The 26,677-nt window shown below is 36.4% G+C and overlaps 1 protein-coding gene across 6 annotated transcripts; it reads left to right on the top strand.

Annotated features, from left to right (window-relative positions):
- The first annotated feature begins 1,669 nt into the window (after positions 1-1,669).
- LOC306879841 (tumor protein D53-like) lies at positions 1,670-26,606 on the top strand. 6 transcript variants are annotated; one of them, XM_079433046.1, is made up of 9 exons: positions 1,676-1,775; positions 3,100-3,144; positions 3,616-3,639; positions 7,783-7,898; positions 8,505-8,653; positions 15,782-15,883; positions 25,115-25,153; positions 25,527-25,587; positions 25,760-26,606. In XM_079433046.1, the coding sequence occupies exons 1-9, from the start codon at positions 1,757-1,759 to the stop codon at positions 25,874-25,876; spliced, it is 672 nt and encodes a 223-aa protein (XP_079289172.1). In that variant the 5' UTR covers positions 1,676-1,756; the 3' UTR covers positions 25,877-26,606. The 6 variants fall into 6 exon arrangements, with proteins under 6 accessions (XP_079289176.1, XP_079289177.1, XP_079289172.1 ...); XM_079433047.1 differs by lacking the exon at positions 3,616-3,639; XM_079433048.1 differs by lacking the exon at positions 25,115-25,153.
- Positions 26,607-26,677: the final 71 nt, after the last annotated feature.

Below are 26,677 nucleotides of genomic sequence, written 5' to 3'. Positions count from 1 at the left end.
AACGGCCTAATATGAATATCTCAATAAGCAAACTCAAATGAAAATGGGTTATTAAATATCAGAATATGTATTGAAGGAAAAGTAAATTCACATCTGTAAAGTAGAACGCAGGAGAAGAGGGTTCAACACTCTTCAGTAATAATAATAAAAAAACAATGGAGCACAATTGTTAGTTTATCTAAAGTCATTTTGGCTTATTAGTATGGTTGAACTGGATCATCAAAGGTCAGCAGCAAAGACATTGGTTAATAAAATGGGATTAGATACATTTGTGTTGTTTAACATTTAATTATTTAATTTATATTTAAAATATAAAATGTCTTCTGTCATATCAGTCATAGCTCGTTATTTTCCTTAGTTCACCAACGAAATAGTTTAAGTAGTTGCAGAAGAATTTTTTCAATATCAATATTTTCGTATGTGGTCATTTTGTACAAGTATGACACTGGGTGGTCAAAAGAGAGTTGAAAAATTTATAATATTTAATGAACTTGGTATGCACATGAAACATACATATAAAAACTACTAAGAAACAAATAACCTAATTACATTCTGATACAGATCTGCCTTATACTTCCCATGATTGGCCAATGATAACCACCCGTTTAATTAAACTGTGCCATTATTGTGTGTGATCATCTATTCTGTTTGTATATCCATGCTGTTGACTCATTACAGTTTTAACCTTCATTATTACAACAATGAAGTTTAATAATTGTCCTAGAGCTCCTGTAATCACATCAATAAATATCAGCTCCTGTTACACATCAGTAAACACTTCATAGGCATAGCTTGCCACAAGCTGTACTGAGCATGTTCTATTCTGTTCTACTACCATTTTATGTTGAATTATTGTTTTATATTAAATACCTCTGTTGCATTCTCAGGCCATTCTGTTTTTCCGTGTCTCACCAGGAGATGCTGCTGTTGACTGCAACGATCATTTATCCGACTTGCTCTCCGGAAAACCTCGGGTGTGTTATGCCAAACTCACGTCTTTTTTAAACAACTTGTGGCATTGAATCAATAAAGCAATAATAATAAATGTCTTTGTAAACAAAGAAAAAAAATAGACTGTGCAAATTTAGCCCTACCTGGATTTTATTAAAAACTTTGTCTTGTTTATAACTTACAAATTATCGATTAGAGCAGGTTGTTGCTCTAAAACACGAAAGAAATTAGCATTTTCAAGTTGTGTTGCCTCTGGATTTTCATTTGGGGTTGAAGATAAGAAAATAAGGTCTGTGATTTACATTTCTTCAACTGATTTAACCGTTTTATTCTCCATGTATTGCAAATAGTTACCTGCCCAGGGACAGCAGATGTACATTAGCTATTAGCTAACTCTGGTGCAATTACTTTAAATTGTGCATTGTCCCTGTAAAAATAAACAATAAAGTAAGTAGGCTATTTGGATTTTGAAACGGTTGCTTAAAAAATGCAAGTTGCTAACAGTTTGTCAAATAATGACTACAACTACCACAAAGATATCAGACAACCGTTGTAGTTTTTAATCGTATAAATCTATACATATCTTTGTTTTTGTTTTATGTAGGAACTTACACCTGTTGTTGTTTACCATGACATGCATTATTAAATTAGAATATGCTAATTAGAACAGTTCCCATTGGTCTGTGGCTGATGCTGCCCTGGTAATGGGCGGGGTTTTGAGAGCAGAGAGTGAGTGAGTGGATTTCTCTGAACTGAGAGTTTCTGTTCATGTGAACTGGACTTGCATTTGCACAGTACCGCTGTTATGGAGCCCAGACAACAGGGTGAGCTTACTTTCCGAACACTTTCATCTCTTATTGTTCTGTAAATATACTTGTAAATGTGTTTCTGCAAATATAGTTTCACTTTCTTGTGTATCCTCAAATAACTTGAGCAGTCCTTCACTGAAGAGACACGTTATGTTATACTGGTTTTATATTTGCATACTAGAAAAATAGATATGATAGATTAGAACAGATAACTAGACAGCTAACAGCCTAATATTAATCTTTTAACACAAATATTAGGCTATTTAAAAAGTCATATGTTTCTGTAGGCTAGTTAATTTAGGCTTCATTCTAACGATGTGCATGAGTTTAAGCCAGACTTGTGATCAAGTCTTCCAGGGATCTGGTGTCAAAACACCTAAACAAATGATCTCTCTCTCTCTCTCTCTCTCTCTCTCTCTCTCTCTCTCTCGTGACCTTCCCATTTCATTTCCACGTGACTGTCCAGAGCTAAATAATTGCAATCTTGTGACCAGATATGTTCAAGTGGTAGTACCAGTGAATTGGTTGGTCTTTAACTAAACAAAACTGTACAGTTTAGTAGTATAGACATCCTGTTGGCACCGAGTATTGTGTTCCTCCACCAATGTAACAAGCTCTAATGACAGGGTTGGGCGATGAAAAGTCATATAATTATCATCAATCAATGTCAGTGTAATAAACACACTTTGGTATACTGTTTGAGATCTAGGCAAGCATCATCAACACCTGTACCAGCAAGGCCAGTGATAAACAATGCATTAATATTAGAACAGTAAACATAAAGAAACAAACAGTAACAAAGTGAAGCTGTAGTATAGTAAATTAAATCATTGCAATGACAAAAACTAAATTAGTAAGATCTTGTAATTAGAGTCATTTAGAACAATAAATGTGAAGTCAGTGCAGCTCTGCTGTTATTATGGTAGTACAGTACAGTAAAGTTAAAATAGCAATTTATGCCATAGTGTAGTATTTTTATCAAATGTAAATAATTTATTTTTAATGTATAATTATGTATTTATATATTTTTTATAATTTGACTAGACAAAATGCAAGTAGATTTATAGCAAAGTAGTTGAGTTCGTGAATAAATGTCAAGTCAATGTATTTTTGCACTCATTATAGTAGGCTTTAGAATATGAATACAATAATATAGTGCATTACAAGAAGTACACAAGCCTGTAAATAGTATATTTATAATATGTTTATTATAAGTTTAAAGTAATTAATATATTTATTTAAATATTTATAAGCTGTAAAGTCAATGCATGTATGTACGCATTTGTGCACTTATCCTACTTTAATATCTTGTGCTGGTTTTGCCAATTGTATTTCACAGAGCTGTACTCTAGCGTACTGACAACTGAAGCAATAGTAGACTGGGGTAAGAGCTTGCTGTGTAATGTAATGAAAGTGAATGTGACAAACCCATCCTCTGTAGCCATGTAGATCACTCCATTTCCACCTCTATGCTGATTGGTGCTGAGTTGTGTTGACATAGGTGCTTTTAGATGGAAGTAGACAGCCATGTCAAAGATTTAAGCACATTCAAAACTTGTAGACACTGCTAAACCCTAGAATCGTGACATTATTTGATTGACAGACCTTTTGTTGTGCTTCAAATGCATGCCATGTTGAAGTTCCCTGAATGAGACAGCATGGGTCTGATAAGCAAGTCTGTGTACATTTTGTTTTTGAATGATTTAGCACATCTAATTTCAGTTCTTTGCTGTTGAATGCTGCCTGATTACATGTTCTTGTGCAATTTATAATATGTAATCTGTTTGGACTTGGTGTATCAGCTCATGAATCAGATCATGTATGTTCTCCTTATTTTCAATCTGCTGAACCACAGAGGACAGAGAAACTTTCCATACAGGTAGGTCTCAGAAACATCTCATTTCATCTGAAGAATGTAGTTTAGCTGAGTTTTAAAAGCAACCCATTACACGCTTTGCATGGTCACCATCTGGAATTTCCTGCCAGTCACTAAATACTCTGTCGTGTTTCAGTGCAGAAGTCAGATGGAATTAAATCCAGCCAGATAATCACTAAGGAGAAATCCCTCAGATTACTCCGGCAAGGCCAGAAATTACGCAATGCTTCACTGAAACTATGTCCTTAAATTATACTGCTTTATTTCAAGCTCCAAATAGATTGTGCTTGCATTATTGAAATGGAGTTATTTAGTAAAAAAAACAACAACAGGATTTGTTCCATTTGTCACAGAAAACACTTTATTAGGACTTTAGTGCTGTCAAACCAGCATTGCTATTGTTAACTAAAACTAAAAAAAATATTTGTTTGTAAGTTGTACTAAAGTACTAAAATTACTAGCACTAAACCTGAAATAAATCAATGGAAACTGAATAGAAATATTAAAATACTAACAAAAATTACAAAAAATGCATTAACCTAATATATATATATATATATATATAAAATCTATAGATATTAATAAACAGTAATAGTATATAAATAATACTAATATAACACTAACTTGTGCAATTGGTTTAATGTTTATTTAGCTGTTGATTTATAGAATTTTTGCTGGTTTGTGTATATAAAAAAACTATAATAAAGTGGTGATTAATTAGTTGAATTAATTGACCGCATTGTTTTACAGTACAGATTACGCAGATTAAAATAGTATCTCAAATATTTAATTAATTTGTTTTCTTGATCATCTCTGGTCTGGGTTTGAATGCCTTTGTCTTCATTTCTATCAGTGGGTGATAAGAAATAGGTGTTTTGTTCATCTGATAATAAGAATGCCCTCCTCCTCCTCACATTGAAATCTTTCTCTGAGGACAGTGAAGTGATTCTTTGTGAATCTGTTGCGTCGTTGGGAAGGAAAATGAGGACATTGATGCATAGTCCAGTGAGCTTGAAGAAGCTGAACTGTCGAGTACACTGCCCTGAAGGGACACTTAGTTACTCAGATGACACTCCATGACACGACTCGGACTCGCTCACCCGGACAGAAGAACATGAGAAAGATCAACTCTGATTGGCCCATTAATGACAAAACTAACCTAGAAAGGGAATGTTTGAAGATATGGAGGAGTTTGTTTCTGATTATCACTTCTTTATTGCATTTTCCTGTAATTTTAGTGATGGGAAGTCATACTCAATTCAACGCGTTGGTTCGTTTGAGCAGTCCATATAAACAGATTTGATCAATTCATTAAAAAAAAAAATCAGCTCAAAAGAATGATTCCTTCCATGTTTAAAGTTATTTGATGAAAGAAGACAGATTTAGATGACCAACCACTTCATGTTATCTTTGATTAACCAGCTCAACCAGGTTCCTAGCTCTAGATAGGTTCAAAATAATGGTCTACATTCAAGGTCAGTCTAAGCTATACTGGCTAATAGCCAAACTGACCAGTTAAACAGGTATGAACTACCTGGAAACCATGTAATTATTTAAATTAGTTTTCAAACTAACCCTTTTTTTCCATCTGAAATGCACCGTAGCATTATCTTTTCAAATGATCTTGGCTTAAATCTTAGATGTCTCAGCATTTCATCTTGGTGTTGTTGAATGAACCAATTTACTATCACACAGCTCTCTTTTTCCAGTAATAAACCTTCAACAAAGATTTAGCTCAGTATCTGTAGACAAATTAGAAAGGCAATGGAATGGAAAGGGTATTATTTTACATATTTAACACGAAAATGATCCTCTGTACTTCCTCTTATTCGAGACGCAGACCCGGCCTTAAATAGATTTAGGGAATCTGATTCATGGGATAATTGGGAGCTTGATGCAAGACATCAAGAAAGTTGCTAGGCAACCTGAACAATGAGACTGTTGAATTGTGAGATAATTGCTTTTATAAAGTAGCTTTTCTTTTGAGTTATGCTCAAAGATCCAACCTTCAGATTTAATCTATATCAAGAAATCAATTCTTGTTATAAGTAAATAAACAGTGTTGACATCTTACAAACTGAAGACCCAGAGGGGTAATCCAGCATCTCAGATAATGTCAGAATTTTGCATGTGCAAAGTCAATATGTTGGTGCCTATGTCTTAATATTAGGGGGTTTTTTCTATGAAAAAGTGATTTTGAGGACATGCTCTGATGACTCTGATATGTCATATTAATTATTTTCATATGTTAAATGTCAGCCACACAGGACATGTTCATGCTCTATGTTGGAAACTTTTTTGCATCATATTGACATTTAAATATTTAGACCAAAGCTGAAACAGTCAAAGTATGTCCAAAGTAAGGCTGCCACCAAAATAAAACATTTTGAGATGCCGATTAATTAATTCACAAATAATAATATAAAAATAAATTCACAATTAATCACATATGTTAATATGTGTTTAGAAAATCTAAATTTGTAATAGTTGGGCCATAGAAGACGTTTGTTTTTTAAATAAAACATTGATGATGCTTGTTTTTATAGTGAAGTGTGTTAAATAACTGTGAAATTTGCAGGCCTATATTTTTTATTTGCACTATTTTATTGCTTCAAGACCTGCAAATCCAAATGGGTTTTGTGCAAATAGCAAATATACATAGTTGAAAGACAGATGAAGAAAACTGTAAATGCATAACATACACAGTCTGATTCTTTCATGTTTATAATGTCCTCAAGCTATCAATGCACCATCTTGCTTTAGTTGTAAACAGATAGATATGATCTTCTGTACAAGCTGTTGTGTGTGGTGTAAAGGATGGATCTGAGATCTCATTCCTGAGTGCTTTCCTTTGCTTAGACCGTCCAGCTCTGCTCTTCTACCTGCTGATCGCATTAGCCACTAAAAGTGTATCACGCGTTTCATGCCACAGTACTCTAATCAGTTTCTCATGTAATGACTGACCAGATCTCTGAGATGTGACTCTTGTTTTCCTGTGGGCAAAAACAACCTTAACATTTACTCGCATTACTGGAGCCATATCAAATGCATTAGTGCTTCATCATATGAGCTTTCATTTTCTAGCTATTGTAGGGTTAAGTTTTTCTTTCACTTTAATCATGAGTGTTTTTGACCTCCAGCATAATGTTTCTGAAGCACATTGAGTTCCTGAGTAAATTAATTATAAAAGTAACAGGGTGTTTTGACATTTGAGTCCAATTCTAAAGGGGTCTGAGTTTGTTTTGTGCATTCACATTACACACAGTACATGCTATAATTTCACTCTTGGATGATTCTAAATGATTGATTTATGTAAGTCATGTATTGCAATGAAATGAAACTAAAACATGATGTACTGAGTAGATTATTCTGCAGTTGAAACTGGGATTTTGGGGAACTGGGTTGAGGTTTCAGTGATAGGTGTGGTAATTAAACCATATTTCTACTTTCATGTCCTCTATTCTTTACATTTAAATCCTGAAATGTGTAAGAGAATACTGTTGTTTTGGTCTCTAGTCTCTGCGTGTCTATAATGAGGTGCTTTAGACTGAAATCAGCCTTATGTTGCCTGAAATTAATGTTGTCATAATGCTTGTAAAAAATGCCATCATGTTTGTAAAATCAGTTGACTAACTGTAGTGTGATCTTAAAGTAAACATGTAAAGCTCTGTTATACGTCATCAATCTCTATGTTCTAGTGTTTTCAGTCTTTTTTGTACAACCTTTCATTATAACTGAAAATACACTTTCATTCTGACGTGAGGCAGGATCATTACATCGTTAAGGTGATGGTTAAATGTGTTTAAAGGCTTTTTAGACTGACTGAAAAGTTTCTGTACAGTGCAAACGTGATTAAGTTTTCCTAAAAATAGCTATAAATAAATATAGAATTATTTTTTGGGTAAACTATTCCTTTATGTATATAAATTATACCCTTATCCTGTGTTTTAATGAGTGTTTGGGACTCTTGGGCTAAATGGTTCTAAGGTTTTATCATTCTATTAGCATTGGTGGATTGACCTAACACAAGTTATTTCAGTAAAATCAAATCTGCGCAAGAATGTGTGCACAAAGATGTGTCCATTTGATTGAGACATGTTAACAATAACTTTCATTGTTCTGCAATTTTTGTACATTTATTTCCAGGTTTATTGGACAAAGAGCCTCTAAAGGAAGTGGACGAGGATATGGTGTCAGAGGTGGATCTCAACAACACTGTCACAGAAGAGGAGCGAGAGGAAATTGAGAATGAACTGATCAAGGTATTTTCTCCAGTGTTTTAGTGCTAGACCAGGAAAATGGGCAGGTTGATCCTTAGAAACTATGTTAGTCTGTGAACCTGAAGGCTACAAAGCAAGCTCAAGCAGAAATAGCGCATGTTATGTAAATCCTGCAGATCTGTCTCCATTTTCCTTCTTTGCATGTTGTGACACACTTCTGAGAAAGACAAATGTGCCACTGTTCACTTAAGAAGCTATTGTATTTCTATATATTATGAGAGTTAAAAATTACATTTATTAGTGTACAAATATAGTAAGGTGATTTCAGTCATATTAAAGCAATTAGTATTGAAATACGGTCCAGTCTACTGTAATGTATTTCCTGAAATATACTGTGCTGTTGCCACACAAATGGTCAGCATTATCTCATCCGGAACATATACCCATGATTGAAAATTATATGACCAAATCTTTCCCATTTTCTTTGGCTGCTTTATCCCTCGGTCCGCTGAGCCATGTAAGGCCGATGTTAACTGTAAAACAGTTGGCATATGACACAGAAATAAAAGAGTGGACACTTCATATCAGAACTGAATTATCTGTTGTTAAGCTTCAGCCCCCAACCTTGACTTATTTTCCTTCTGTCAGTTAGAAGAAGAAATCACTACTTTGAAACAAGTCCTGGGCTCCAAAGAAAAGCGTCACTTGGAGCTGAAACAGAAACTAGGGATCACACCCCTGAGTGAACTGCGACAGAACTTCTCCAAGAGCTGGTATGACATGCAGACCAGCACAGCGTAAGTAGCCTTTGCTAAACCTCGTGATTTATGCCATATTTCATTCTGCACTGTAAAAAATGACTGTGAATTTAGCGGTAAAAGACTGAAAAAATGCTACAATAAAAACCTGTTAAATGGTTAACGGTAAGTTCCCCTACTATATACGGTGAAAAACTGTATTGACCATGTAATTTTATGGTAGTATACCATTTTGGAAGTGAAAAAGAATGTATAATTTACAGTGAATAACTGTAAATTGACATTCCCAGAATTCCCTGTGTTACATTTCAAATTTGATGGGTTTTTTTGTTGAAATAACTATGTTTCTTAGTTTGTTTGTTTTTTATCAGTTTTGCACATTAGGGTTGTATGTTAAATGTTGTTAAATTAATGTTTATTGCATTATTTCAGTTTCATGTGTGTTACCACGATGGTGTTAAGTGTTTGTGTGAATGACACTGCGCGCCTTCTGTATATGTTAATATTTAAAAGCTGCTAATGATTGGCTTTGGTTCATCATGTGACTTCTCATCACCACCTGCTATTGGTGGTTATCAGTATGTTACAAAGGTACAAAACAGATTGTATATTAAAGGGATACTCCACCCCAAAATGAAAATTGTTTTATTAATCACTTACCCCCATGTCGTTCCAAACCCGTAAAAGCTTCGTTCATCTTCGGAACACAATTTAAGATATTTTAGATGAAAACCGGGAGGTTTGTAACTGTCCCATTGACTGCCAAGTAAATTACACTGTCAAGGTCCAGAAAAGCATGAAAAGAATCGCCAAAGTAGTCCATCTGCCATCAGTTGTTCAACCGTAACATTATGACGTGGCGAGAATACTTTTTGCACGGAAATAAAACAAAGATAACGACTTTATTCAACAATTGACCGTTTGCAAAGAGCTTGATTGACAGGCGATCTGATCAATCAGAACGCAGAGATAATGTGCTGCCGCTGCTATCTGCCATCTTGCCCGACAGCTACGGCCTGTCTCCATAGAAATACATGTTAAAACGGGGTAAAAAAAAGATAGACTGAATTGAAACTTTTTCAATATAACTCAATATGAAAATGTGCGGAGGGTTAAGCTGTGCTGTTATTGGCTGCCACGATAACGGCAATAAGCTAAGGTATTCCTTTAAAGTACTTGTTTTGCGTACCAGAAAATCTGTCATGTCCGGCGCTGTATGCATGGCTTGCAGCGCTAAAGTTAAATACTGAGTGTTAAATAATAAAATATGTTAAAACGTATGCTCTTATCATTCTGTGGACAAAATCCTGTGAACTTCGCCCCAAATGGGAACTTTAAATATACACGTGTGCTCATCTGTTTTCAATGCAGTTAACCTCGCGACGCTTCATGTCATCTTCCCACTCATTAAACTATGACAGGTACTTTACTGCAAAAAGACGGTCACTGCGACACTCTAAAGTGATAAAACTATGGTGCTATGTACTTTTAAAAACCATTTTTATAGGTTTCATATTATATTGTTGGCTCGGAAAATATGTAAATACGCATGGCCAGTGTAGCCACAGCTGTATCCCTTCTAGCCTTAACCACAAATCAGACCAGACAGGAGAGTAGATTAACTTCGGTGGACTTAAACATGAAAAATGGTGTGTTCCGCGGTTGAAATAAAACACTTTCTGATGTTTATTCATGTTCATTTGGTGCTTTAAGTAAATATGAAAAGACGATCAGTTCACGTGTTTGAACTGAGGCAATACAGTGATCTGTCATGACACATTGAAGAGCCACAAAACGGTATTTATTTGAATTTCTTTTAAAATTACTCAATTTGAAAGCTGAGGGTCCTGAGACCTTGTTTCATATCAGAAGTAACCTGCTCAGATACCAAAAAAAAAAAAAAAAGTATTCTGCTCTGTCTTATCTGTCCGTGTTTTGTCAGTTTCCTCTTTGCTCTGCATTGTATTTTTCACTGCGTGAGAACATGGCATTGTTTGTCGGTCATGGCAACAGTAACTAAGGGTGGGCGGGTTTTGCGAACGGTCAGTTCAGCACCGTAACGTCACCGTAGCGCCATTTTGGAGAGTATCACTGCACATAAAATGCGTACGCTCTTCCGTGTCAGCCATGACACACAGATATATTTTCTACGTGGATTTACGCTTTGATTTGAACGCAAACAGCGCATCCCTGTGTCGTGGCTGAAGCCCCGTTCACACTAGCAGCGACTTATGTCGCCAGGGGCTGCCGATGAGGTCGCTAGTGGGCGTTTCCACTACTGGTTGCCTTGACAGCGAATCAGGTGTCTTGCAGCTAAGTACAAACATTTTGGAGGCAAAAGAATAAATATAATCTAAATCTAAATAAAATTTGTACATGCAAACAAAAATGAATGAGAAACAGAGTCTACTTTCTTCCATTGCGTATGTCTACGGCTGAGACGAGAACAACCGTCTTCTTTCCTATTGGCTGTCGCTCCCGAAAGTCGCTCTTCATTTGCATAAAATTGAAGGATTCTGAACTTTGTCACGTTGCTGGACACGCTCCATCTGGTTGCCAACGGTCGCTGTCGCTCATGTCGCCGGAAATCGCCAGCTCTCCATTGAAATGAATGGGATTGTGTCACTTTGTCGCTAAATGTCGCTTGTAGTGTGAACGGGGCTTGACATGGAAGAGCGTACGCATTTTGCGTGCAGCGATACTCTCTAAAATGGCGCTACGGTGACGTTACCGTTGAACCACTGATGGCAGATGGACTATTTTGGCAATGTTTTTCATATTTTCATTTTGGGGTGGAGTATCCGTTTAACATTATATCAGTTAAGGAAATTACGGTATTTAACTGTAAATTTAAGTTAAAACCTAAAACATTGCTGCCATATTTTTTATGGTAAAATTCTGTCAACCACAGCTGCCGTTTTTTTACTGTAAATTTTACAGGTTACAGTTTTTCTTTACAGTGTAGCTTATGATATCAGATGCATCATGCACCTTTTTGAAAAAGACAACAGTGGTGGTCCTTGCTCACTTGGAGAAAAGACATGACCGGGGGGGGGGGGGGGGGGGGGGGGTCACTTTTTAACAACCTAGACGTTTATTTCAGATTCAGACAATTATTTTTTATATATTTCTGAATGTATATATTTGTGTAGTTGAGATATTAATGTTAACTAAAACTAAAATATTTTTGTTAATTCAAATGAAACTGAAATTAAATAAATAAAAAATATTAGATGGAAGACTTCAAGCAAAAAATTACTAACTGTAAATAAATAAAAACTAAAAGTGAAAATTGAAAAAAATTAAACCTAAATAGTTTAATTAAAATATACTAATTAAAAGTACAAAGCGCATAACAAACTTATTAATAATTAAAATTAAAACTGAAAATATAAAAACAAAAGCTAATTCTAAATATTTATAAAAAGTAGTGAAGTGAAGTGACATACTGCCAAGTATGGTGACCCATACTCGGAATTCATGCTCTGCATTTAACCCATCCAACGTGCACACACACAGCAGTGAACACACACACACCGTGAACACACACCCGGAGCAGTGGGCAGCCATTTATGCTGCAGCGCCCGGGGAGCAGTTGGGGGTTCGGTGCCTTGCTCAAGGGCACCTCAGTCGTGGTATTGAGGGTGGAGAGAGCGCTGGACATTCACTCCCCCCACCTACAATCCCTGCCGGCCCAAGACTCAAACCCGCAACCTTTGGATTACAGGTCCGACTCTGAGTTGACACGTGTCCTTGTCTGTATCACAAAGAGTATGAGCAATAGTTATTTAACAATGTCTCATGCAGTATTATTGTTTTCTTATTAAAATCCAGTACTTTGCATCAAAAAGAACAATATTTACATTGACCCGTTGTTTATTAGCCAGCTTCCTTCTTGAGAATGAATTGCAATCTGAATGAACATGTTGACACAGCGGCGTTTCCTTCTGTCGATGTGTATTTAGGTTATTGCATCACAGTGTGATCCATATCTGCCTCTGTTCACATTCACCCTGACAAACAATGACTTTCTGAGACACAACCCATTTGCACAATAATAACGTCATTGCAACAAGGTTTGCTGCACCTTTCTCTTTATACGCACACACTGAAAAGATAAATTAGCTATTATTGTCAATGAAAGAAAAGTAAAGACTTACTTTATATCATGTCTCTTTATGACTCATGAAGTCTCATAATAAAGTTGTTGTGCATGATTACTATCACTACCCTCAGGAATAATGCAGACGAATACACAGATTACAAGCTTGATGAACAGAAACTATTTATAAGCAATGATTATGTGCATTTATTCTAAAAGAAGAACATTTATTCATCTAGCAGATGCTATTACCGAAAGCAACTTGCAAATTACAATAATACATGGAGGAACAATTAATCTCAAGAAGAAAGTGCTGTAATTCTGGCGTACCAAATTAGCAATGCTTGAGCTTGTCAGGTTGGCCGTTGTCTGTAAGAAGCACCATGTTAAATGTTACTTTTTTGTTGGATAAATACCAGAAAACAGGTTTTGGAATGACTTTGTTGGTGAGTAAATATAGACGTCATCCTCATTTTTGGGTGAATTGTTCCTTTAAGTCTACGATTTATGCCTTTATTGTTTTCTTATTGTTTTAATAAAGAGTATTTGGTATTTTCAAACACCTGAGTGATATGTTTTTTTATTACACCAATGTAAAATGGTTCTTAGTTGGTTGTCATTCTTGTTACAGTACCTGTGGTGAACTGATTTCACAAGAGTTCTTTTTTGAAAATTAAATCTGTAATAAGTCTTTCTGACTTTGTTTATATCCCATGTTCACCTGGTTATTCGGTTACTACAGTGACATGGTAACTAGCGTGAATAGTCCTTCTCATGTCGCAGTTGCCATGGTGAGGAGGTTGTGGGCTGAGAGGGACAAAGCGATCAGATGGCGCCTGCTGACCGATATGGATGATTCCTGCATTAGCCTGAGTGTCTCTGCACATACTCCCATTAAAGGACTAGATTTCCATCTCTTAGACTGGTCTCGGGTCAGTCTAGATGTGCTGTTATACAAAGCATGCAATTTCACAATGTGATTCACCTCACGTACTGTAATTGGGCTGTGAAATGTGACTTTTAGCATGATACAACTTAAAGAATCAGGTCACTCAAAAATTAACACTGTCATGATTTACTCATCATCATGTCAGTTCAAACCTTTAAGACTTTCTATCATAAAAGATGTTTCACACTATGTTCATACTGCATTTTTTTAATACAATAAAGAGGGATGATTGAGCTCAGAAAATCTCAGACTATGGTATATTGCAGGTTTTCTATTTCTTTGTGTGAGAAACACACCAATGTTGTTTGTAGACTTTTGACTGATCAAAATGTGCCAGGTTTGGATACTGTGTGTGTAAAATGTTTTTAAATGAGGAAGTTTTGTTCTGAGGAATGTAGAGCTCTTGGGTTCAAAAAGTGACTTTAGTCGACTTGCTGTTTAAAATGTGATGGGACTTTCATCCAACAGACCTAATAACATTTAGGAAAAAACTTAAGAGTAGGAAATAATTTTTATACAATACAAACCTATATTTAAGCATATATATTTCTCTAAATGTCTGATTTTCTGAGGGAATTTTCTCTGATTTTGAAGGGTCTGATTTTCTGAGAAATGTCTGAGGGAAGTCGTGGCCTAATGGTTAGAGAGTCGGACTCGTAATCCAAAGGTTGCGGGTTCGATTCTCGGGCCAGCAGGGATTGTAGGTGGGGGGAGTGAATGTCCAGCGCTCTCTCCACCCTCAATACCACGACTGAGGTGCCCTTGAGCAAGGCACCGAACCCCCAACTGCTCCCCGGGCGCCGCAGCATAAATGGCTGCCCACTGCTCCGGGTGTGTGTTCACGGTGTGTGTGTGTTCACTGCTGTGTGTGTGCACGTTGGATGGGTTAAATGCAGAGCACGAATTCCGAGTATGGGTCACCATGCTTGGCTGAATGTCACTTCACTTCACTTCACTTTTTATTTCTGTAGAGTATCAATAGCATTGTGGCTGCAGTGTTGCCTTTGTAGACTGTCTTGTTGTATTCTGTGGATTAAAGCCGAATTTCTTCCTGTTTTGTACGAGATCACAGAAAAAACTGAAGTGAAGTTCTTCCTGTCTACAAATTCAGAAAAGGCACCTTTTTGTTCTTTGCCTGTGCATGTTCTAAGTTTGTTCTCGTTCTTCACTCTCCTTTGGGAACTGGCATGTCTAATATTTAAATGTCATGTTTAATGTATTCTAAGATCCACTAAAGAGTTACATCAGGGGTTCCCAAACTTTTTATAAGTCAAACTCCTTAGAAAACATTTTCTTGAAGAACCCTTTGAGATTTTAATATTTGAAGTTAATATTTAAAAAAATAAAATAAATAAATAATGACACATTTTCATAGTTCTCTGAGATTGGTTAATGGTCACATGACATGCAATTAAACTTAAAATATTGAATTTTAATATCAAATAACATCATTGTTTAATATCAAATGTTTTATTGTCACATTATTTGTATAGTGCTGCCAGTATGTATGGCTTTTTGGTGGTTGAGGTGTTATTATATTGTTTTACCGCATTTATATAAAAATTTAAATGCATAAAAAATATATATAATAAATTACATAAATATATTGCTATTAGAAAATTACAGTTCGTGTAAAATAAAAAAATGACACTTAATTTATATATCATTAATTTATGCAAATTTTATTTTCATGTTTTCAGCTTTTATTTTGGCAGAATACTGGTAAAACACTAAACTTTTATCCACAGAAATTATATGCAAATGTGCATATCGCAGCAATCGTAGCCTTTGATTTGATAATCACACTAAGCTGTATTGCCTTTTCAGTTTTATTCGATTAATTGTGCAGCCACATATATTTATTTAAATTTTACATTTACTTTAATTATTAGCTTTCAACTTGCGAATCCCCTGCAGTACTCTTGTGAACCCTAGGGGTTTGTAAAATTAGACAAACCATGAGGTAATTTCTGCTATGGAATATGCTTTAAACTGTGTAAACTGTACTGTGCCTTGCCTTGTGTGCATATTTTATATTTATGAAAAATATTTTATCAATGACACCTATGATAGGAATATCTGAGTAAGAATATCTGGTTTTATAATGTTCTGCCAGATACAAAAAGACGTCTGAGACCCTGACCACGGCAGGACAGCGGACCTCAACGGCCTTCAATAACCTGGGCAATGTCATCACCAGGAAGTTTGGCGATATGAGGTACAATGTCACTTCCCCCTCTGCCTCTTTCTGCTATCTATCATTTCCTGTTTCTCTTCTGCAGGAATCTCCCACAAATGCATAGTACACACTGTGATTGTTGCGCAGTGAAATGACAGTGGTCTTGAGGCATTTACTTTGGCCAGTCTGTTTGAGTGGCATGTTTCTGTTACGTAAGCCTCATTTAAGCAGCTTTCAGTGGGCCAGATTGGGGGCAGATCCAGCTGGCATAAAAATAAGAGCTTGTGATGGCATGAAGAATTTACCAGCTCCTCTTCACTGGCTCCTGGATGGTTGAGACACTCTTTGACAATAGATGCATTCAGTTCAGAAGAATAGTAAGAGAGAAGTGTCCACATCTACAGCAGGGTGATAAAGGATTGACTGTTGACAGTTATAATTAATAATGGTTATACTTATTGTACAGATGAAAGTCCTAAACACTGCAAAAAAAACAACAACAACAGATTTTTCCTCCTTTATATAAATATATAAATAAATATATTTATAAAAGAAAATACATTATTTTGAAAAGCTAAATTTTGCTTATATATATTGGATAGATAGATAGATAGATAGATAGATAGATAGATAGATAGATAGATAGATAGATAGATAGATAGATAGATAGATAGATAGATAGATAGATAGATAGATAGATAGATAGATAGATAGATAGATAGATAGTAGGGGTGGCACGGTTCGCGGAAAAAAACCGAACCGCACGGTTCTCCACACACGGTTCGGCACGCGCTAGGACCGCGGTTCAACTGAATTCTGACAATGCATGTGGTTTGTTATAAATAACGTAAAACAAATAGGGTTCGGCTAATGTATGTTTCTGTTAATGGATGCGCATTCTGGCTTCCCAGTACATTATAACAACAGCGTTGAGAAGGAAAAAAATAAAAATAAGTGGACAAATCATTCACTCTTGTTCAATGCGAGTGCGGTATGCTGGAATATGAGCATTTATTCCGTCATCACCCGGTGCTGATAGCGCGCGCACAGGTGAGACCTGAACAGCACACGTTGATATCGGTGTTTAGACTAAAGTCATGTAAGCTTTGCCAGCTCAAATATTTAAGAGCCAGAGGACGCGAGCTCGCGCGCGCAGTGAGAAGATTAGTGCGTGCGTTCATCAGAAGCGCACAAACCTGCGCCTCAGAACGCGCGCAAATATGAAGCTCTCTCTGAAGTATTGTGTTTTAATGGATAAATTCACACAAAATTCTGTCAAAATGCCCGTCTTGGTAAGTATCCTATAGCAGACATAGCCGGCTGGGCGTACAGTATCAGTGCTTTCTCTTAAAGTGACAGTTAATATTAAATAAACAGCAACAACAAAGAAATCACTCACTGCTCTTGATTGAATCGCTTTTGTAACTTTAATAAAGAGTAATGTTTAATTTATACAGTCAAATATGCAATGCTGTTTTACCTTTGATTACTTTAATCGTACTTCAATTTCTGTACCTAAAAAACCCCCTGAAAATCACTGATATTTTATTTGTATCTTTACTCTATTGTCTAAGGTCTGCTTTTATTTGTGTACACTCACAATGAAAACAAAACAGATTTTATATATATAACATGTAACAATATTTAGCATTTTCACATCAAAATAAAAGAAACTGAGCAAAGTAGATGTCTTTTTTTTTCCCTGTTGTACCGAAATTTTATCGAACCGTGACCCCCGAACCGAGGTACGTACCGAACCGTGACATCTGTGTACCGTGCCACCCCTAATAGATAGATAGATAGATAGATAGATGTTTCATCTCAAATGTTTTAATGATGTTTCGAAAAAAAAATGTACTGGGAAAAAGGTCAAAAATATAGATTGATAAGTGACAAAATATATAATTTACATAATGTAATAGAATTTGCAGGAGTGTTATAGGATGCGATGCACATTATGTTGTGTGTTTGTGTGTTCGTAAGACAATGTTTTATTCATCAATTAATTGAAAAGAATGATCAAAATCATTGCATGATGCCCAGTTCTAATTTGCCACTCGCTCCTGCATTTGCTTTAGCAATATAGTGTTGATTTGACTGTAATTGGACATTTCTGTGGATCCAACACCTCATTACTTTATTTTACTTCAGCATGTTTGGCCTTCAGATACTGTATCCTAGGAGGTATGTGTGTTTGGTTGCCAGTGTGTGACACCATCTCTCTGCATGTGCTTGGGGGTTTTCTACCTCACGTTTGCAGTGAACTTTCAAAAAACAATGTTTAGCCTTGCATGGTTAATGGCTTATATAGCTATAGCAGCATATTGGATGATTACAGTCTGTATATGGAGTCAATATGGAAAATAATGCTTTTTGCTTTTCAGGAGTTCATCAATACTTCAAAAAGTGTCAAAATTCACTTTTATTTTGGAAATGTTGATAAATATACTTATAACTTCTGCACAGTTTCTCTCTGTGTGTGCCGAGTGCTGTGTTCAGCCTGATGCATCAGGCCTAAATTGGCAATTATTGGAAATTGTTAAAGTTCATTAGCAAATTTAAATGCCAGTATACAGTGGCCCTAAAAAGTAAAGACACTTTAAGTAAGTCACACTTAAAAATGTGTGAATGCCATTGCATTAGATGCAGAGTTTTAAAGCTCATTTAACAAGGTTTCATGCGACAGAGCAATTGTTTAAAATGAAGACAAGTGTTTGTAGTGTAAACTTTATGGAAACTAAATTCAGACATCTGCTAAAAACAAAACTTGACACCACTTGGATAAAAGTTAGGTCTAAAAAGGTCAAACATCATTTGGTTTAATATTTTTCCTATTTCCATTTAAGTGTTCAAACAACTTTTGTGACCACTGTATTACAATTCTAAAATAATTTATGATTTTGTTTAATAATTTAGAAATCAGTTGCATCGTCTGAAATAATTCTGATTTATTGTTATGTTTTATGTGAGTGAAAGTTCTACCGATATAGTTGTTCTTAACTTGATAACTGCATGAATTTTATATGTCCTCAAACATGTTTTGAGGCTCATATTACCAGAATGTTGTTGTATGGTCTATAATCTGTCAGCAAAAAATTATTTATAATGTTCTTTCCCTGTCTCTTGTGCACACCAAAGATCATATTCTCTTGGGTAAGATATTGTGTTTATAGATCTTAGAGATTAGCAATAGCTGCTAGTAATAGCTTTTAGCATCTGCATGATACATGAGAAGAGTGACGGTGCTGAAACTAAATCTGACTTACTCAGACACAGTGTTTCCATAAATAATCAATATGGGTGTGAAAGGGTGTTCAAGTATCTGAGAAGCTAATATGAATATTTCAATACAATTGCAATGAGTGTCAGTCTTACATTGATTCTGAGAAAAAAAAAAACTGTGTAGCAATGTTCCCTAATTTTTTTTCTTGCTGAGCAAAACTTTTCTCTATTGGGCGGACATTTCGGGCACCTGAGCAAAAACATTCTTTATACCAGATCTGTACAGCGCGCACAAAAAAGTGTGTAACTTTTAACTTTAATGTGCTATTTATATTTGATTTGACCCTTGATGTAACTAAATTATGTACATTTTAGGTTATCTGAGAAATCATTTTTACAGTACAATACACTGCCGTTCAAAAGCTTGGGATCAGTACAGTTTCTTAGGCTCATCAAGGCTGTATCTATTTGATAAAAAATACTGAATATTCACAAAATAATATTGTGAAATATTATTACAATTTAAAATGAAAGTTTACTATTTTAATATACTTAAAATATATAATTTATTCCTGTGAAGCAACGCTGAATTTTCAGTGTCACATGATCTTTCAGAAATCATTCTAATATGCTAATTTATAATTAATGTTGGAAAAAGTTGTGCTGCTTAATATTTTTTGGGACCTGTGATATTTTTCAGGATTCTTTGAGAAATAAAAAGTTAAAAAGAACAGTGTTTATTCAAAATAGGAATTTTGTGTTACAATATACACTACTATTCAAAAGTTTGGGGTCAGTAAATTTTTTCTTTCTTATTTATTTATTTTTTATACTTTTATTCAGCAAGGATGTGTTAAATGGATAGAAAGTGATAGTATAATACTTATATTGTTAGGAAATATTTATATTTTTAATTAATGCTGTTCTTTTTAACTTTTTATAAGCCTAATCAAAGGAAAAAGGTTCCAAAAAATATTAAGCAGCACAACACAGTTGGTGGATGAGAGCATCTCGGAGATGGACAGATACGTTTTAGCGGTCCGTCGCAATCCAACGAGGTGGGGGAACCTCTCCTCTTCCTGATACGCATACCAGGAGCGACCCAAAGAAGCCGCCGCAGGGAGTTTGTTCGGATGCTTCAAATCTACCCGATTGCGGGGGCGCTGGCGAGTAGTCAAACGACCACGGGCTCCACAGACTGTGTACGGTGGGGGATGTATCGGATCGCTCACTCTACTGACGGGCTCCTTTCTGGGGGTCGGGTGCTCCCTGGAGGACAAGGCAGAGGCTCGTTCGTGCACACGTCGTGGCATGAACTGCTTAAGCGCCGCCGACTGCGTTTTAGCAGCCCTGAACTTACCGACGACGGTGTTAACCGCATCGCCGAATAAGCCAGAGCTGGAGATCGGGGCGTCGAGGAGGAAAACCTTCTACTTTTCCCTGATCTCTGTAAGATTCAGCCACAGGTGGCGCTCAGCCGCCACCAAACCTGCCATACTGCACCCAACCGTCCGCACTGAACGAGAAATGCAGCTTCCAAGACCTGGAAATCTCGTGATGCAGGTCAGGGAAGAAACGCAGCTTTCTCCTCGCCGGATGCAAACCGGAGCTACTGAGGAAACGCTCATCGAGTTTAGATTACTGGGACTCGCGAGGCTTGCCTGGCCAATCTAAGCTCAACTTCTCAGTGGTGCGCGCCAAAACATCAACAAGCTCAGTATAGGCCAGAGAAGGCTGCACCTCCTGGCGGGAGAGCGTCGAGTGACGCGCCTCTGAAATCCTAAGAGTTGGAGGCCGCAGTAAACAAAATATCCTCCAACCCGAAGGAAACTCGACCGGAGAATTCACGTAGTGAATGGAGGGAGAGAAAGTGAGAACTGCTTACTCTCCATAGCCTCGAACTCCGCATCCGAACTCCAGGCCGCAGCTTCGCGGAGGGAGGAGGCCTCCTGAGCGGCGCGGCGGGGGAGAATGGCAGATTCTCGATCAAAAACCACGAGTCTAGCGCGCAAGGTTTTAAGAGTAAAATTCTCGCAGTACTTGCAGTTAGAAATGCCAAAGATAGCGTCTCGTGCATGGGCCAGGCCCACACATCTGACGCACTTACCGTGCTGGTCGTCACTCGCAATGAGACGAGAGCACGGCGGCTGGCACCGACTAAAGTCCATTCCACTCACCGCTACTCAATACTCACCGAGCGTGGGTCTATGTCAATTGCTTATGACGTACGGGCAGTATTTCGCGCCATCAGCCAATGAATTGGCTTGATTCTATAAGGGTTTCAGACAATTCACACCTGGGGGTTTTCCCATTGCGTAAGCTACGCAGCCTTGAGTGAACCTATGAAAGAGAACAGGAAGTGCAAAATGATCACAGTTCTGTACTGTATTGTCCATTGGAAAAACACCAGCTTGTACTGTACCATTATAAATTAGGGGTCAGGTCTTGTTTAGAAAGAAGTTAGTAGTTTTATTTAACAAAGATGCATTGCATCAAAATTGACAGTAAGGACATTAGTTACAATAGATGTCTATTTCAAGTAAATGCTTGGGGAAAAAAATGATGCTCCCTCTACAAAAATATTAGCACATCTGTCAACATGGATAATTAGGAAATGTTTTTGAGCACCTAATCAGCATATTAGAAATAGAATGATTTCTGTAGGATCATGTGACACTGAAGACTGGAGTAATAATTGCTACTGAAAATTCAGGTTTGCATCACAGGAAAGAAATATTTTTTAAAATATTAAAATAGAAAACAGTTATATTATATTGTAATAATATACATTTTTACTAGTTTTGCTATTTTGATCAAATGCAGCCTTGGTGAGCATAAGAGCTTTCGGTAACGTTTTAGATTTCAACCCGCAAAGAACTACGTAACTATACTGAATTTACAGTTTACGTTTCTGTAATTATAGTGTACCTATAAAGAACGTACGTGTAGGTATAAGGGAACAATATGTTACGTTTGGGTAATAAGGGGGTAACAACCAGATATGCAACCTGCAAAGAACTGCATAAGTAAACTGAAGTTGCAGCGTAACTAAGGGGTACCTATTCTAATATTACGTGGTATGGCCTAAACAATAATCTTGTGTTTAGGCATGATTTAGAAAGACAATATTCTTTGTATAATTTTATACTGGTATTTTATTATAGGCCTAGGTATTTTTAACCATTATATTATTAAAGAAAACATGATGATTACTGAACAACAAAACTGGACATCTAGTGAAATGAGTTAATGAGATTCTGCTATGATTTATAATTCACAAGTCAGCTTACCTTATGAAAGCTTATTCGTCGATCTCAGCCGAGTCACAGCAGCAACTTCCCAACACCACTTTCACCAAATAACTATACCATCAAGGTTCAATGCAGCTTAAAACAAGCTTACCTCTTTCCAGCTGTTCGCAGAAAAAAATGCATGATACAACATTTGTATTTCAGTGGATGTATACTGTGATGTTTTTATAGCAAAAAAAAAAAAAGGATTTAGTTTGGCCATCAAACAATTAAATTAAAACTAGTGCAATATTTTTCTCTGTAATTACTGTGCAAATATACACTTGTTCTGTGTTTAAGCCCAACTTGTTCCCTCCTTATTCCATATAGTTACAGGGTAAATACAACATTTGCGGGCTGTAAATCAAAGTAGTGCTTGTTCCCTCCTTATTCTATGTAGTTACAGGGTAAGTGGCTACAACAAATTGCTCTAAAACAATTGTTTATACAGTAGGTCATACATTATATATCAGGTAATATATCAATATAAACATGGTGACTGTTTTATTTAATATTATTTAAATATTATTTGAAATTTGGGTTTTTAAATTAAAATCACACACAATATGACAACAGTAACAACACAGGCAACAGATAATAAAATATAAAAATGTATTACACCAGTTCAGAAAAAGCAAAGCAGCTCCATACTATACAGCTTATACAGTTAAAACAAATTCTTTTGAAAAGTTTAAGAACAAAATTAAGATTTTGTTCAATTTGTTCATGTTTTTCACCCACTGACGAAGTTAAACTATTATGGCCAAACCACGTCAATAAACACACAGTAATAAACACTGAAGTCAACATTAAACTATGTATTATAACGAACTGACAGGATTTTACCATCTTTGATTTTACTGTTTTGATCCACCTCCTCAAGCACCATTTTGACTTACTTCAGTTCCCGGCTTTACTGCTCAATGTTGTGAGAACATACTCGGACAAAACTCTCTGTATTATAGAGAGTATAACTCTCTGGTTATACTCTGTATAAACACAATTATACAGAGTATAACCAGCAGTGAAATGTAGGTCAGGTCCGCTGCAAGGACAGGGCAGTTATAAAGTATACAAATATTAAGAAAAAGAAAAGTAGAAAAAATAAAAGAATAAAATGAAATAAAAGATAAAAAATATAAATATAAATGTGCGGGTCAGTATGTTGTTGACTTAAATAGTAATAAGAGGAATGAGCAAAAAGTTGTACAGGGTATTTAAATAGCAGCAATATGAGGTAGAAAAAATTATGAATAGCTTATTGATATGGTGATATTTACATGGAGTCAAGTGATGTTATGACACAGAGTTAGAGTTTAGGAGCCTGATGGCCTGGAGGAAGAAGCTCCTCCTAAGTCTCTAAGTCTTTGCCATCAGGCTACGGAAGCGTTTACCACATGAAAGCAAAGTGAATAGACGTTACCAGGGTGATTTGAGTCCTTGATGATTTTGACAGCTCTATTTTTGCAGCGTTTGAGGTAGATGTCCTGCAGAGAGGGGAGAGCAGATCCTGAGATGCGCTCAGCTAAGCGCACAACTCTCTGTAGTGCTTTGCAGTCCTGATTGGAGCCGTTTCCATACCACACTGAGATGCACTGAGTCAATACACTTTCTATGGTCCCTGAATAGAAAGTTTTCAGGATTGCTGGTGAGACCCTGAATTTCCTCAGCTGTCGCAGATCGTACAGTCTTTGCCTGGCTTTCTTAACCTGTGTTTGGATGTGTGTAGTCCAAGTCAGGTCCTCGGAGATGTTTACACCGAGGTACTTGAAGCTACTCACTCTCTCCACAGGGGTCCCACTGATCATAAGAGGAGTGTAGGGCAGCTGCTGTCTCTTCCTAAAGTCCATGATCAGCTCTTTAGTTTTGCTCACATTCAGAGAGAGACAGTTGTCCTGGCACCACGATGTGAGTCTCTCTACCTCATCCAAGTATGCGGTCTCATCGTTGTTGGAGATGAGGCCCAGAACCACAGTATCATCAGCGAATTTGATAATAGATGTGGAGCTGTGAGAGAACACGCAGTCATGAGTGTAGAGAGAGTAGAGCAGGGGACTCAGGACACAGCCCTGTGGGGCTCCTATGTTCAGAGTGATGGAGTTTGAGGTGAACTGGCCAGCTTTCACCACTTGAGGTCTGCCGGTGAGGAAGTCTTGAATCCAGTCACAGAGTGAGGAGTTTAGGCTGAGGTCTGTGAATTTAGAGGCCAGCTTGATGGGGGCTATAGTGTTGAAAGCTGAACTATGGTCAATGAATAGTAGCTTGCTCGATTAGCGTGTTTACAAAGCTCAATGAAACAGTGTACGTTTTTGCTAAATCGCTTTCAAATATAAAATTGTTGTACAGCCTAAATACCACGTAATATTAGAATAGGTACCACTTAGTTTTAAAATACTTACAGTAGAAATAATTTGTAATTTTACAGGTTATTACCCCTTTATTCCCCAAACTTCACATATAATTCCCTTATACCTACTGAACTGAAAGTTACACCGTAAATTATGTTTACTTATGCAGTAGCTACGTTGCGGGTTGTAATCTAAAGCGTAACTGAGATTTCTTTCAAAAACATTAAAGATTTTACTAATCCAAATGTTTGGTTGTGTAGGTGTAGTGAAATATACTGCTGCAGGCTACACTTGCATATAACTAGACCTTTTAATTATTAGCAATGTTATGTTTCTTATTTGCAATGTATTTGTTTGTCCATGATAATGATCGACCCTCTCTCTTGCTTGGCCATGCTTTCATGGGACAGCTATTCTATACGGCATTCAATGAGCATGCCTACAATGAGGTAAATGTGTATGACAGCTTGCTTTGCATGTTTGTTCTATTATTGCATTTAAAAAAAACTTTAAAACATTGAAGGATAGACAAACAACATAAAAATGCATGTGACATTATGTAGCACATATGCATATATAAAATAGTACACTACAGGTGTGATAGTACCAACTGACTGTTGGTGTGTCAGATGTATAAACAGTGGTTTTGTTGCATTAAATAAATTTTTTTTTAATAATGGTAATCCTTGCATGTAGCATCTTTTATGTACCTTCATTAAACTAAAACAACCTGGAGAGAATATTTGGACTGCAGTTGAACGAACCAGTTGAGGTTTACTGTCTAGATTAGGTAAATAAAACTAAACTGTTTTTATCTTACAGGAACTCGCCTAGTTTCAAGTCCTTTGAAGAGAAAGTCGAAAGCACAGTTTCAAACATTAAGGTAAGTCTGACATACATTGTTGACCTTATTAGTGGTCAAACAAGCAAACTATAGCTTGGCTTGCCCCTTATTGATTATTGATCAGCTTATCATTAGGAATTTTTCAACTTCACTATCCTAAATGTCAACATACATACTATCCAATGTCATGAGAGTTTTGTGTTGTGAGTAGTCAAAGGTTGGAGGAACAGGAGGTGCGGGCAGTTTTGAAGAGGTCCTGTCTTCAGCGGCCCAAGCCAGCGCCCAGGACACCCCTACTAATAATGTGACCGAGAACAGTGAGCACTAAGAGTTTTATTGGTCTACCAGTGGAACTCTGATGACCCCTAGTGGTTTGGAGACCACAGTGAAAGTTGCACCAGGGGCCCATAACATGGTGATACATGCCTTTCAGGTGCATGTTGGTGGATTATCTGTGCACGGAAGGAAAACTACCACAAAGTGGAGCCTGTTTATTCTTTAAGTATATGTATATTTTTCGAGGATACTGTCTTTGGTGTAGTCCTGCATTACTTTATTATTATTTATACTAACTCAACATTGTTTAACTGTAACAAAGCATGATACATTTCCAGGACCAAAAATAATGGCTGAGAAGTACTTGAATGTTCAACAAAATAGATGTTAGACTTTGTTTTCCTGTCATAAATGTGTTAATGCTCCAATTCCTGCTAACTAGAGCACGTTTGTTAATAACAGATGCAAACAGCAAATAAAAGAATGACGATTTACATTTTACTGCAATTTTTTATCTTATCTGATATGCCTGATGTAAATTGTAATGTATTGGTAATAATAATTGTCACTGACCAAAAATGTATAGCATTATATTCAGTTTTTTTGTTCTTTACTTCATACATTTGTGTGAAATTTGTTGCAGCTTTACATATTTAACATTGACAATGAAGTCAGGTGTTGTTTTAAGATTTTATAGCTGAAATCTTTCTTCAAATTCATACCCAGTGTTCAGCTGCTGTTCATTAATATTGTTAGTCATTAAATGTTTTTTTTGCAAAGTCACAAAGTCCCCGGCTCATCAGTCATGAAATTAAGGTGAACTGAACCGTGATCAAAAACCATAAAATGAACA

The sequence above is a fragment of the Barbus barbus genome, assembly GCF_936440315.1.
Source record: "Barbus barbus genome assembly, chromosome: 14".
Classification (NCBI taxonomy): Eukaryota; Metazoa; Chordata; class Actinopteri; order Cypriniformes; family Cyprinidae; genus Barbus; species Barbus barbus.
Note: the sequence above shows the minus strand (reverse complement) of the source record. Positions and strands in the feature narration are given on the sequence as shown.

Bases quoted from the DNA above. Each gene is read 5' to 3' on its own strand.
- LOC306879841 (XM_079433046.1), top strand. The intron at 8,654-15,781 runs GTAAGTAGCCTT...ATGTTCTGCCAG, and splicing joins GACATGCAGACCAGCACAGC to ATACAAAAAGACGTCTGAGA. The intron at 25,154-25,526 runs GTAAATGTGTAT...TTTATCTTACAG, and splicing joins ATGAGCATGCCTACAATGAG to GAACTCGCCTAGTTTCAAGT.